The sequence below is a fragment of the Bufo gargarizans genome, chromosome 5 (assembly GCF_014858855.1).
Source record: "Bufo gargarizans isolate SCDJY-AF-19 chromosome 5, ASM1485885v1, whole genome shotgun sequence".
In the NCBI taxonomy this organism is placed as follows: domain Eukaryota; kingdom Metazoa; phylum Chordata; class Amphibia; order Anura; family Bufonidae; genus Bufo; species Bufo gargarizans.
In genome coordinates, this window is record NC_058084.1 from 122,573,420 (window position 1) to 122,586,723 (window position 13,304).

The 13,304-nt window shown below is 40.1% G+C and overlaps 1 protein-coding gene across 1 annotated transcript in view; it reads left to right on the forward strand.

Moving 5' to 3' along the window:
• Positions 1-13,304, forward strand: part of CCDC178 (coiled-coil domain containing 178) — a 436,677-nt gene that overhangs the window by 184,550 nt on the left and 238,823 nt on the right. Inside the window, exons 15-16 of the mRNA XM_044294406.1 lie at positions 8,672-8,785; positions 12,585-12,730. Of these exons, the coding sequence (XP_044150341.1) occupies positions 8,672-8,785; positions 12,585-12,730 (260 nt within the window). The remainder of the gene's footprint in view (positions 1-8,671; positions 8,786-12,584; positions 12,731-13,304) is intronic.

Below are 13,304 nucleotides of genomic sequence, written 5' to 3' on the forward strand. Positions count from 1 at the left end.
GTGCATGTTTTGCGCAATGAGGTATGTGGCCTGAAGAGGCGCGTAAGCGTGAAACGGCAGTCGCCACTTTGCACCCTGTGTAAAGGCAATTGTCCGTCCCAGTCCTATTTTTTTTTGTATCCAGTTGGAAGAAATACAGAAGTTCTTTTACCACAGTGGTGAGTGCCGCCTTTCTATTTATCTACTCGTATTTAATGGACTGTTGGTGTTTTTAAGGCTGAGCACCACAATCACTGTCAATATAGACATGTACTTGTGGGGATCCACCATTTACCTGAATGCATAAGCAGTGCCGCCCCTTCATTCTACCCTACTGTACTCACTACTCTTTCTATTAGCCTCCCACAGAGTCTCCAACAGTTCCGGCCACAACACCTGCCTATATAGCTCAAAGGGCAACCCATCACCCCCAGGAGCTTTCCTATCTATTAGTACACATAGTGCATTTTCCAACTCTTCTATCTCAGTATAACTAGCTAACAACTCTCTCACCACTTGTCCCTTCTCCCCCATAAAGCCCCGGCCAGGCTGTGTTTTCCAATGCTTCTGTCCACTTCCCCAGAAATTGGACCCTTTATGCCCCCCTTTATGGACTGACTGACCACTGCATTTACAATAGACTATGGACGGACTGACTGATCTATGGACGGACTGCAGAGTTTACACTAGACTATGACTGACTGACCACAGCATTTACACTAGACTATAAATTGACTGCAGAATTTACACTAGACTATGGACTGGCCATCAGGTGGACTTTAGAGGAATGTAGCAGCAGCAGAGAATCAAGCAGTTATGTGGCACCTCCACCAGGGCCGCACCGCCAATTAGGCAAGGTGAAGTGATTGCCTAAGGTGGCGTGGCCCTGGAGATGAGTGAAGGTGGCGGCTGGGGCGAGGGAAATGAGCGCTTCCATTGTGGAAAAACGAATCTCTTTATATTCAACTGTCGATACAGTTGGATGCTGCAGTGGGGCATGGGAACGACATCTCCCTGCCCTGCTGTTCCCTCTGACAGGCTTCAGGCCTAATGCCTATAGCCTATCACAGGCTGGAGCAGGCGGCATTAAGATGTCATCATCATTGTGCCGCCTGAGCCGGGCAGCGCATTGGCGTGGAACCGTATTGCTGACAGTCGCATGGAGGTATGTATATGTGTCTATTTTTCATTTGACACCATGCTGTTGGCCAATATGGAGAAGAGGGGAGATGAGCACTATGGGAGCATGAAATACTGGCACACATTATGGGGAGCACTGTGGGGAAGAGGGGAGAGCAGCACAATGGGAGCTTCTGCTGGGAGCACTATATAGGGGCATTATATACTGGCACACATTATGAGGGACACTATGAGGAAGGGGGAGAGGAGCACTATGGGGGCATCTACTGGAGGCAAAATATATATTGGCGCACATTATGGGGCATTTACTGGGGACACTATGTAGAGGTATTTTAAGAAAGGGTATTTTTTGTACTGGCACACATTATGGGGGCATTTTTTGTACTTGCACACAAAGTGGCATTTGTTGCACTGGCACACATTATAAGGGGCGTTTTTTTTACTGGCGCACATTATTAGGGGGCATTTTTTTGTACTGGCACATATTATAAGGGGTATGTTTGTACTAGTGCATATTATAAGGGGGCATTTTTTGTATTGGCTCATATTATAAGGAGGTATTTTTTTGTACTAGCACAGATTAGAAGAAGAAGTATTACTACTGGGGGGCATTATGGTGAGCTTTAGTAATACTATGCAACTATGGGGAGCATGATTACTATTATGGCCCCTATGCAAGCATTATTACTTCTTGGGCACAGTGGGGACATTATTATTGTTGGAGGCACTGTAGGGGCGCAATTACTACTAAGTGCACTCTGGCAGAGAATTATTACTATTAGTGGGACTATGGGGGGCACCCTGGCACAGTATCCGCTTTATTTTGATTACAGTTTTAGTGTCAGGGACACTATTTGCTGGTGCAGTTATTTTTATGGCACTGCATGCCAATAATTATTGAGGGGGGCACTATCTGCATGGTGCTAGTATTTTCAAAGGGACTGTTTCTGCAGTATAGTATTAGGGGGCTCAGTATTGGGGTGGCAGAATGGGGTGTTCAGAAGGTGGAAGGATGATGGAAAAGTAGGAAACAAAGATTTCTGTTTGTCAAACTCTGCAGAGACGAGACACGAATGAAAGAAATCATCATAGCCATATGGTCTGAAGGACAAGGTAAGGAAATAGACTTATCTACATCAGAGGAGATGTCACTGGATGTAAGACGTATGTGGTGCTGTATTACCCTATATGTTTTGTAGTTCTGTATGTAATGTTAGGAGGGAAGAGGTTAGGTTGAGAATTTGGCATGGGGAATTGGGGGGGGGCAGTTCAGTTTTTGCCTCAGGCAGCAGAAAGGCTAGGTGCACCCCTACCCCCACAAGATTTTTTTTGCCCATAGGCCTCCACCAAGTTTAAGCCGCCTCCTATTTACCAGACAACCGCATTTATCTGCTCACCATCGCTAGTAATCAAATGTGTATGAAATGTATTTTCTTAAAAAAGTACTTCTTGCTAATAGCAATTTGTATTCAAATAGCAGCAAGACTTAGCTCATTAAATAGCTTCATAAAGATACAATTCATTAATTGATTTTGTAGAATAGTTGTAGATCTGCCTAGAAGCTAGTAATCCTTGCATGCATGTGAGTTTGCATCCATATTCTGTAGATAGAATGATATATTCTATGATTTGCTTTTCTGTACCAGTATATGTGTTTGGTCTGATAATACAATTATCAGAATGCAAAAATATAACACGTTAAAGTCATGTACATGTATAAAAGGGGTTATCCAGGATTATGTAAATATTGCTTAAGTATTCAAAGTGTTAGATATTCTCATACTTTATTGCATAGATTTTTTTTATTGTTCATTATATGCAAAAGTAAAAAAAAATTTCTAAATAGTCTATTAAATGTTCCCTACCATTTTGTTGTTGTAGAGTGTGAGCAGTTCCTTTACACAGCTGGCTTTCCTGCTGCTTCTGATTAGACAGCGTGGATGGGGTGTGGGAGATCAGGGGGATCATCTACATAAACAGGAAGGGCAAATTTTACGGGCTGAACTGTATCAAAGTGTATGGAAGAAGGCAGGTACAGAGGGTGGAGTAATAAAGCAGGCTGTGTAGAGAGGAGAGAATCCAACCCTTACCAAGGAGAAATCACATATCCCTCTCCACTGATGTTAGATAATACAAAGAAGAAAAGATCCTCATAAACTGTAGAAAGGCAGATACTGATGTGCTGATACTTGAGAACTAATGAAGACAGCAACATCCTAGACACATAGACCACACATCATATATGTTAAAAGCAACACAAACTGAAATCTTGTAGTTTTCACATTAGTCCTTGAGCACTTACAGTAGACTAACCTTTCCTGTTCAGTAGAGACCATCTTTCAACATTTTATTAGGAACATGGCAAGAGTCATCTCATTATCATAATAGATAACACAGGATAACACTATTGACAATAAGTGATGGGGGAGAACTCACCTTCAAGCCTCCCAGCACAGTCACCTCTGTGGATGTCAGAGAGCATATCCACTAAATTCAATCAGAAAATTAAAAATAGTAAAAAAAAAAAATGGTTTTAATTAATAAAAATATGATACATTTCCATAAACCTGAACCTGCAATGAAAGTGAAACTAGTATTATGTTTGAATCCAGAACTAGTATTGCAAGTAAAATTTTGCCACTAGGTACCGTAAATTTTTGGGTTATAAAAATTTTACAGTTTAGGGGAGTTTTAAAATCTACAGTTTACAAAGCTGATATCATTTACCCATCAAAAATAAATTCATGCATACTTTATTAAATAAGTGTATTATATCTCTGGGGCAACGTTATCGTAAAGCAGCAGGATCTATTCAGGAGGAGGGTCAAATCCTCCTTTTATAAAACGTACTCCTATCTCTTAACCCATGGGCAAAAAGGGTTCTCCCTTGTTAGACAAGATCGTGCACATAGTATCACATGTAGTATAAAATCCTGCTCGACCTGGGTTTCTCTTCGCTTCATCAGGGGCATCTGGAGAGATAGGAGTACGTTACTGGTGTGAGAAAGAGAGAAGAACAAGTAAGAGAAGCAGGGGCGGACTGACAACTCATGGGGCCCCTGGGCAATAAGAGATTATGGGGCACCTTTGTCCCCGCCCTCCCTCAAGCCACACCCACACACAGCCCGACCCACATATTACGCCGCCCACATCAGCTACACTTGGTACAGAATTTCTCTTCACTATGTTCAAAATAAAAGTTAATTATAGTTGATGGGTCCGGCGGGCATTCTGTCTGCATCCAGCAGTGCCAGATGCAGTAAATTCCGGCAGGCTGTTCTCAGCTGGAAGAGCCTGCCAGAATCACTAACGCATATGTGAAGGCAACCTAATACAGCGCCACATACCTCTTACATCCAGTGACGTCTCCATTGATGTAGATGTTCTCTTTCTTCATCTTCTCCATTCAGACCAGACCGCCATGATGATTTCTTTCAGCCATCTCTCATCTCTGCAGAGTTTGACAGACAGACATTTTAGTTTCCTACTTTTCCTCCCACCTTTTCAACATCCCATCATGCACCCCCAATACTGAGACGCTGTGCCCCCCAAAACTATACTGTAGAAACAGATAAACCCCCTGAAAATATTAGTCACACACAGATAGTGCCCCCTTCAATAATTATTGGAACACAATACTCTAAAAAATAACTGCACCCAGCAAATAGTGCCCCTGACACTAATAGTGTAACCATAATGTCCCCCAAAAATGACTGTGCTAAGCTGATACTGTGCCAGGGTGCCCCCACAATAATAGTGCCCCCCAAAATCACAGCAATAGTAATAATTCTGTGCCAGAGTGCACTCTGTAGTAATAGTGCTCCTACAGTGCCCCGAACAGTAATTGTGTCCCAGAAGTAATAATACTCCCATAGTCCCCCAGTTGTAATAAAGCCCCCTTATAATGTGCACCAGTACAAAAAATGCCCTGTTGTGTGGCAGTAAAAAAAAAAAACTCCTCTTATTGCCCCCAGTAGAGCCAATGTCCCCAGAGTGCCCTCATGTGATCAAATGACCTGTACTATGTGCCACTACAAAAAACACTTAGTGCCTCCAGTTGAGCTAAGGTGCCCATTATACTCCTATATAGTGCCCCCAGAAGATGCCCCCATAGTGTTCCTCCCCGTCCTATATAGTGCCCCCATAGTGCTGCTCCCCGTCCCCACAGTGCCCTTCATAATGTGCCAGTATATAATCCCATGGACATGCAGTTTATCATTATCTTATATTATCTTAGCTTAATTTGCTTTAACCCGTTAAAGCCTAATCACATAGATGTATATGATTTAAATGGTTCTGTAGCCCAAGCTCACATGCTGCTCTCACTCCATTCTGTGAATGGTATTGGCGATTATGCCATTCCTGATAATTTAACCCTTTAGATACCGCTTTCAATAGTTAACGGAGCATCTTTTGAGTTAGAGAAGGAGGGGGCTCCTGTGGCAAAATTGCAGAGCTCTGATCGGTTGGCATGACTGCCTGGGTCCTTGTGATGGTTCCCAGGCCTGTCATGGCTCCAAACACAGCTTCTCAGGCAGCCTCTGGGAATCCTGTAGACTGCCATAGTATTCTATATCAGTCTATGGGACAAACGATCAGAAGATCAAACGTTAAGGCCCCCTAAAGAGACTAAAAATTACAGTGAAAAAGTTTTTAAAAAGTAAAAAAAAAAATCAAAAAGAGAATTTCTTTTAATCACCACTGCTTTACCGATTTTACATTTTAAAATAAACAATAAAAAATAGCAGGCATCACCATGCCGGAAAAACATCTTTCCTGCACAGAGAACACTGTAACAGCAAAAAACAAAATACATGATTCGCCATTTTTTGGTCACCTTGTCCCACCGAAGAAATTGAATAAAAAGTGATCGAAAAGTCGTATGTACCTCAAAATGGTACGAATAACAGCTACAGTTCACCCACAAAAACAAGCCCTCACTCAGCTCCTTAGATGGAAATATAAAGATGCTATGGCTGTCAGAAAATAGCAATGCAAATAAAATGTATTTATTTATTTATTTTGAAAGCAAATTATAATAAAAAATAAATAAATTTGGTATCGCCATAATCGTATTAACCTGCAGAATAAGGAAATCAGGTAGTTTTAGCCCACAGTGACTAAATTGTGGTGGAATATTTTTTTTTTTTCAGTTTTACCCCACAGAGATTCTCTTTACCATTTTCGAATTTCAAAAAACGTATGGATTTTGTAAGGTAGAAAAGAAAAAACACAAAAACCAAAATAGGCCTGGTGCTTAAGGGGTTAAAACCACCTACTTGGTTACTCACTCATGCTCCTCAAATCACAGAATTATCATGGTCTTCAGGGATAAATGTGTCATCATGGCCGAGCACTACCTAGGTAACTATGTAAATGCTAGTTTTTTTCAGAGCTTCATAAATTACCCAAAAGCACAAAAACTCTTAATGGATAGAGTTTAGTTTTATTTTGTCGTCTGTGGTGGTGCTGGAAGTGTCAGTGAGTAATGCTCCAGGCCCTTCCCTCGGTGAAATATAGAAGTTAAAAGTGACAAAGATCACATCATTAGTCTTGTAGAGTAAAGGGGTGGGGAGCAAGGAATAGATCTCTGTCTTCTACCTTGAATCTTATTTATTCTTTCATTTGTTTTTCAAATTAGTGAATATTCTTCTAAGCTAGCAATATGTATTTCAGGAGGTTAAAGACAAGATAATATGTGTGTGTGTGTGTGTGTGTGTGTGTGTATATATGTATATATATATATATATATATATATACTGTATATATTATTATTATTATTATTATTATTTTTTATAAATGCTACCTGTTAGGTACATTCTTCAGCACCTGTAATGATCTAATATACCATGGAAATGAATCTCTTTAACAAAAGCACCTGACTAACCATGACATCAAAATCAATTCTAAATCATCTACTTTATCTAATGGGGATAACTATTTCTTGAAGTGTTTCCCACTCAACATATCTTTATGTATTGGGAAAAAATGTAGGCAGCTCTTTGGCGTATTTGATTGATGTAGTCAGCATAAAAACTATTATATATGTCTTATTATATGAATAAATAACAGTGGGGCACTCTCTAAAGCAATGGGAGCAGTGGGTATTGGTACATAATTTTTTATTTATTATTAATATATCTAAAATACGTTATTCACAGTTGGTAGTTTGAATAATTCCCAATATTAATTGCATATATGTATATAGTAGCATAAATGGTTAAAATGCGCATACTAAAGCGACATTCTGAATAAATCCTAGGTAAAATACACTTAATAGTCCATCAATAAAAACTTCACCTCCAAAAAATATCAAAGGATTTTAAAGCTCTGGATATTCACAAATCGAGTTCAGTTAATGGTAATAACACTTGGACTCCAATTTCAGGTCTGGATTAATGATAGCTATACACAGAGCGGCGTCCCGCTCCTTAGCCTGAGACAGCTGCGCCCCGCTGTAATTTTCGAAAAGCAATCGCTTAATTTTCGTAGACAGTTCAATCTTACAGTAGACAGTTCGATCTTACCCGGAGGATTTTTTGACAAAGTCTCCTACCCTCGTCTCGGTGCGCCTTCTGTATATGTCGGTGCTCCGGTCCCGAGGGCTGTTGTTTTTCGAAAGGATCCCACGCCACCGCCAGAAGTCCACATAGGTTCGCTGAAGGAAAGCTTCCCTTATCCAGCAGAGACCTCCTGCAGCTGGCGTTCTCAGGATCGTTAAAGCGATAAATTGCCCTCCTCCTAGATCGATCGAAGATCTAAGTCTGTACTCCAAACATGGGAGTGCGTTACCAAACGCATTTCGGGGTTAAAGGGGTTGTCCCCTTCATCCGGGACCGGAGCACCGACATATACAGAAGGCGCACCGAGAAGAGGGTAGGAGACTTTGTCAAAAAATCCTCCGGGTAAGATCGAACTGTATACTGTAAGATCGAACTGTCTACGAAAATTAGGCGATCACTTTTCAAAAATTACAGCGGGACGCTGCTGTCTCAGGCTAAGGAGCGGGACGTCGCTCTGTGTATAGCTATCATTAATCCAGACCTGAAATTGGAGTCCAAGTGTTATTAACATTAACTGAACTTGATTTGTGGATATCCAGAGCTTTAAAATCCTTTTATATTTTTTGGAGGTGAAGTTTTTATTGATGGACTATTAAGTGTATTTTACCTAGGATTTATTCAGAATGTCGCTTTAGTATGCACATTTTAACCATTTATGCTACTATATACATATATGCAATTATTATTGGGAATTATTCAAACTACCAACTGTGAAAAACGTATTTTAGATATATTAATAATAAAAAAAATTATATACCAATACCCACTGCTCCATTGCTTTAGAGAGTGCCCCACTGTTATTTATTCATTACTACAACCCCTTTCAGATTCGGTGATCTGTTAGTGGGTGCACCTCACGTTGTTCCCTGATTACTCTAGTGCGACATATCCTTTTTACATTGTCTATTATTATATGTCTATTATTATTGTACAATTTGTTTCTTATGTAATTCGTTCATTTTTTTTTTGTGCACATCATTATTTTCAAGACTTTAAAAAACATAAGGCAGCAGAAGATGCAGTGTGATGAAGATTTCAATCTTACAAGCCAACAACTGACACACCAAAGAGACGACCTGCAGCAACAGTTGGAGGATACACAGGTGAGCTTGGGAAACACTGATGTTCTTGTTGTCAAGCTCCCTCTTATATACAGGCCCCATTTATGAGAAGTTTTTTGAAGGTGGGACTGTGGAATGAACCATTTGTTCCCGGTAATTACCTGCTCATCAGAGGAAGTGAAAGCTGCATCTGCTGTACATGTAAATTGTATGGGAACCAGTGATCACCATTGCGTCTGCATTGTTTCTGAGCAGCATATGCCTGGTTGGTCACCTGCCCAGAAACAATGATTTTGGCGGTCATATTAACAATGCACCTGATGAATGGGTATTCAGCTGCACCTCTAGTCTGGCCAGGAATGAACGTTTGTTGCTGATGATCAACACATGTAAATGGGCCTTCAGACTTGTGTACATCTCTGTTCTTGCTGGAGTGTTGCATAGCAGGTAAGAAGGTAATGCTTATCTCATATAATAGTAGCTAACCTACTGTATAAAAAAGAAAACAAAAAAGTGTAGCGGGCTTAGGAGAGAAGTGTTGGTAACAATGATGTTGGTAGAGTTTACTCTGGCTCTTCCTGGGGCATTGCAGTGATAGGAAAGGTGCTCCTTGTCTTCATTTTGGGACACTCCCTGGCTTTAGAGCTCCTGTCTGGTGTTAGGCGGAGATTAATTTGGAGGTGCAAGGCAGGGTTCCCTGAAGTGTGAGGCAATGATGAGGGCTCTTTAACAGTAGAACTTTGTTTTTACTGACAATTAAAGTTCCAAGACAGTAGTAACATCAGTTTTGCAATTCCACGGTTCTTACATTTTCACAGGCTGTGAATGTGGTTAACAGGCCAAGCTGGTGTCTCTTTGAGCTAATTTTTTGTCCAACATTGCACTTTTATCTTAAGCTCAGGCATCTAAACATGGGGGTGCAACACTTCTGTACTAACACACTTTCTCTCAATGTTTCTCAATACTCAATACCTTAGCAGTTTCAATCTCCCGAAGACTTTTATTTCCTGGAAAAGTTATCTGTTGAGTTAATAAGTTGTTCAGATAAGTTCTCTCCACAGTCTCAATTTTGCACTCGCGTCCTTTTAACAATGGAATCCTCCAAAAATATATATTTTTTTATGTTCCCTCAGAAGCTGTTTTGAAGGCTTTTTCTCCACTGACAAGTTCACTACACAGAGCTATTCTTTTTCTGCATCCTCACACTTCTCTCTCTCACTCAGTTCTCTATCCAGGATTGGTTTCTACTGAATCTGGTCACTTCTCTAGCTTATTCTCAACTAACCATACTCCTCCCTATGGGGGCAACAGTTATTAATGGCCTGTTAACTCCTTGAGAGCCCATAGACATAAAATGCATATATCACATATAAAAGCACATTTCGTAACCCCTTTGAGCAGGGAACCCTGTATACCAGTGGGACACTGCAGAAGTACAATTTTGCATTTTAAAATCCTATAAAATGATATTTCAAACCATCTTTGCCTATACCTCAAATATACTTATTTAACCCATATGAAGAGTTATATAGAGACACAGGGGCACATTTATTAAGAGCGTCGGTTTAGATGTCGGACTTGAAACCCCCTAAGCTGGCGGATTATCCACCGAAGTTATGAAGAGGTGCAGGCCTCTCCATAACTTTGGTGCATCCAGTTCTAGTTCTGAATGTAAATGTCTTACATTTAGAACATTTTCTATGCCTAAAACAGGTATCCTCTTTCCCGCCCACAATTTTAGACCTGGCGTGAATGGGGAGAAGTCACAAATAGCGGCGCAACTAAACGTTGCTCCACCATCTGCACCTGAAATAGTCCTAATTTAGGCATATTTCAGTATAAAAAAATGAGCCCACAATGTATGTTTAGTACACACTCCACAAACAACTTGCAAAATTTATGAAAAAGTAATGGCAAACTATGAGAGTAGAGAAACTCATAATATATCATAAATATAAGACCTTGAATATCTGTGAAATGCATTCAGGTGATTGCCTCATCCTCAATATGAACAATGTACTGTATAACATTCAGATAAATAGTTGCCGTGTAATAATGCATTTTTCCTGCAATGGCTGCTTTATCTTTTAGCATTTTTGACCATCATTTTGACATTAAAAGGCTTCTTCAGGATTCTCATATTGATGTCCTATCCTCAAATGGCTGTGCTTGGTATTGTAGCTCAGCCCCATTCTCTTAAATAGGATATAGTTGCACCTAGGCCACGTGACTGATATATGGAGATGTCACCGGCCTCGGAAGAGGCCTCAGTGCTGATGGAGTGCTGCGGCCTCTTTGAACAGCTGCAAATTTGCTACATTTTCACTGCATGGTGGTCATGGAGAAACACAATCGTTCCTTCACCATACACATCAGTACAATGCCAGCTGATGATGTCACACTTCCCAAAAATTGTAATGCGTGTAAGCCGCTTTATAATCTTCAACCTACTCTGTAACATTGGCAAAGTCTCTCTTACCAGATCATCTACATGTCCCAGTGCCAAAACTGGGCATCCTGGGAGATGTAGTTCATTTACTGTCACAGTGCCGAGGAATGCCCATCCTTGATTTCAAGTGCAAAGGTCAAATTCTAACATATTATATTTGACTCTCAGGAGTAACCTGCCATTTCTAGTCAGTTGCCTTGGATGTATGTCGTAGTTTTCCTTCTCTTGCTTGACGTAGTCTATTAGGTCCATAGCCTTAAGAGAGGGTAAAATAAAAAGCAAAATTGATATTGGGGTCACTGGAGAGACGGCTGTTCTGTTCACTTGCCAAACTAGTGAGGATTGCTTCAGGGCTTTAGGAAAACGACAGAGAAAATCAATAAAGAAAGAAAAAGATTTCACATATAATTGAAATTGCTTGCTTATTACACTTTTGCTCAGCAGATGGCACCTTCTTGTAAATGATGGGTAATCTCAGTCAGTCTATTAGTTACAAGATTGTATCAGCTGCAAGACAGAATTATTTGTAACATCTTCAGACTATGCTATTAATGTGTCAGTAAAATACAAGAAACCGTTCTCATACAGAAGCCATTCGCTTAAATTCTAAAAAGCAGTATTTTGAAATCCAGATCATTACTGCCTTTCATAAGCATGTTTTAGGGTGGAACATCTCAGTAAATGTCAACTTTTAGCACTGGAAACAGAAATCAAGCAAAAAATAAAATGTTCTAAAGTTATAAGATGCCACATAATAACTTTACATAGCATTTTATAATCCTCGTACACATACCAGGGGGTTATCTGCTATGTAAATGATGTAACATAATGTTTTTTAATGTAACAAATATTTTTTTATGTATGTTTAATTTTCCAGTTTCTGGGTACTTTCATAAAAAAGGTATATGGAACATTTGGGATGGAGAGTAGACAGAAATGCCAGGGTAGATGCGGGAAGGGATGTGGCGGACAAATTACGAGAGTGAGCAGTTGAGTCTTTCTCAATATTAGTAGTGGAAACTTGAGTGTCAGGATCTGTGCACTCCTCTCATACTTCGGGGGTTAATTCCTCTCCAGTAAAGAATTACCCATTCAGGATAAAACCTACAAATAGATGGAGGTCACAAAGCAAGTAATATTCCCCAGAAAAAACTTCAGATATTATAGATCTTGCAGATTTTTGACAAGAAATCCACATCAAATTTCAGTAAAATGAAAATGAATTCTGATAAAAAGACAAAAAACATTTACAGGCAACAGCAAAAAAATTCAAGGGCGTATGTGTCACTATTGGGCAGACTGGATGGGCCAAATGGTTCTTATCTGCCGACACTGAACATGTCATACATATCCCTAAGTAGTATTAACGTTTCTCTCTTGTTAATCTTTCAGGTTAAAATAACTGTGGATTCTGAACAATTAAAGAATACTATTGAACGTACTGAAAACTTTCAGAAATCAGCTAAAGACCTCATACAATATGGGAATGTAATCCAAAAAGCCATAAAATCAACAGAGAATGCAATCGCAATGTTACAGTAAGTAATCTCCTTTTAAATCTACAGCAATAGGAGGCTGCCATAGATTTAACTGTGTCCCCTGGTGCGGCCCGAAGATGCTCCAAACATATCAGCGGCGTGGACCTCTGCGTAAGTTTGGTCCGTCCTTCAGCAGCACAGAGGGGATCAAGACCAGCATACAATACCCTGGTCTTAATAAATGTCCCCCTTTGTTTCTATGTATGAGCGTTAAAGGAAGCCTCTCATGTTGAACATGGTGTTTGAGCTGCAAGCAGCCTGTTAGAGAGCAGGAGGAGCGGAGCAGTATAGATTTGTAGGAAATGATTGACAGCCTCCCCTTAGCTCTCATTCACTGCATCCTCCCCTGCATAGACATTACTCCTAAACACGAACAATGCGGATTCAGAATAAATGTCCAACACATGCAACCGTATAAACCTGCAAAAACAAGAGTCCTATGTCATTCCTGTTCTAGTTTTTGTTCTGTGTTGATTTTTAACCTGTATTTCTAAATATTTCTATCTGGATTAGGACTCATGCACACGACCTCTGTTGTTTTGCACTCCGCAAATTGCGGATCTGCAAAACCTGG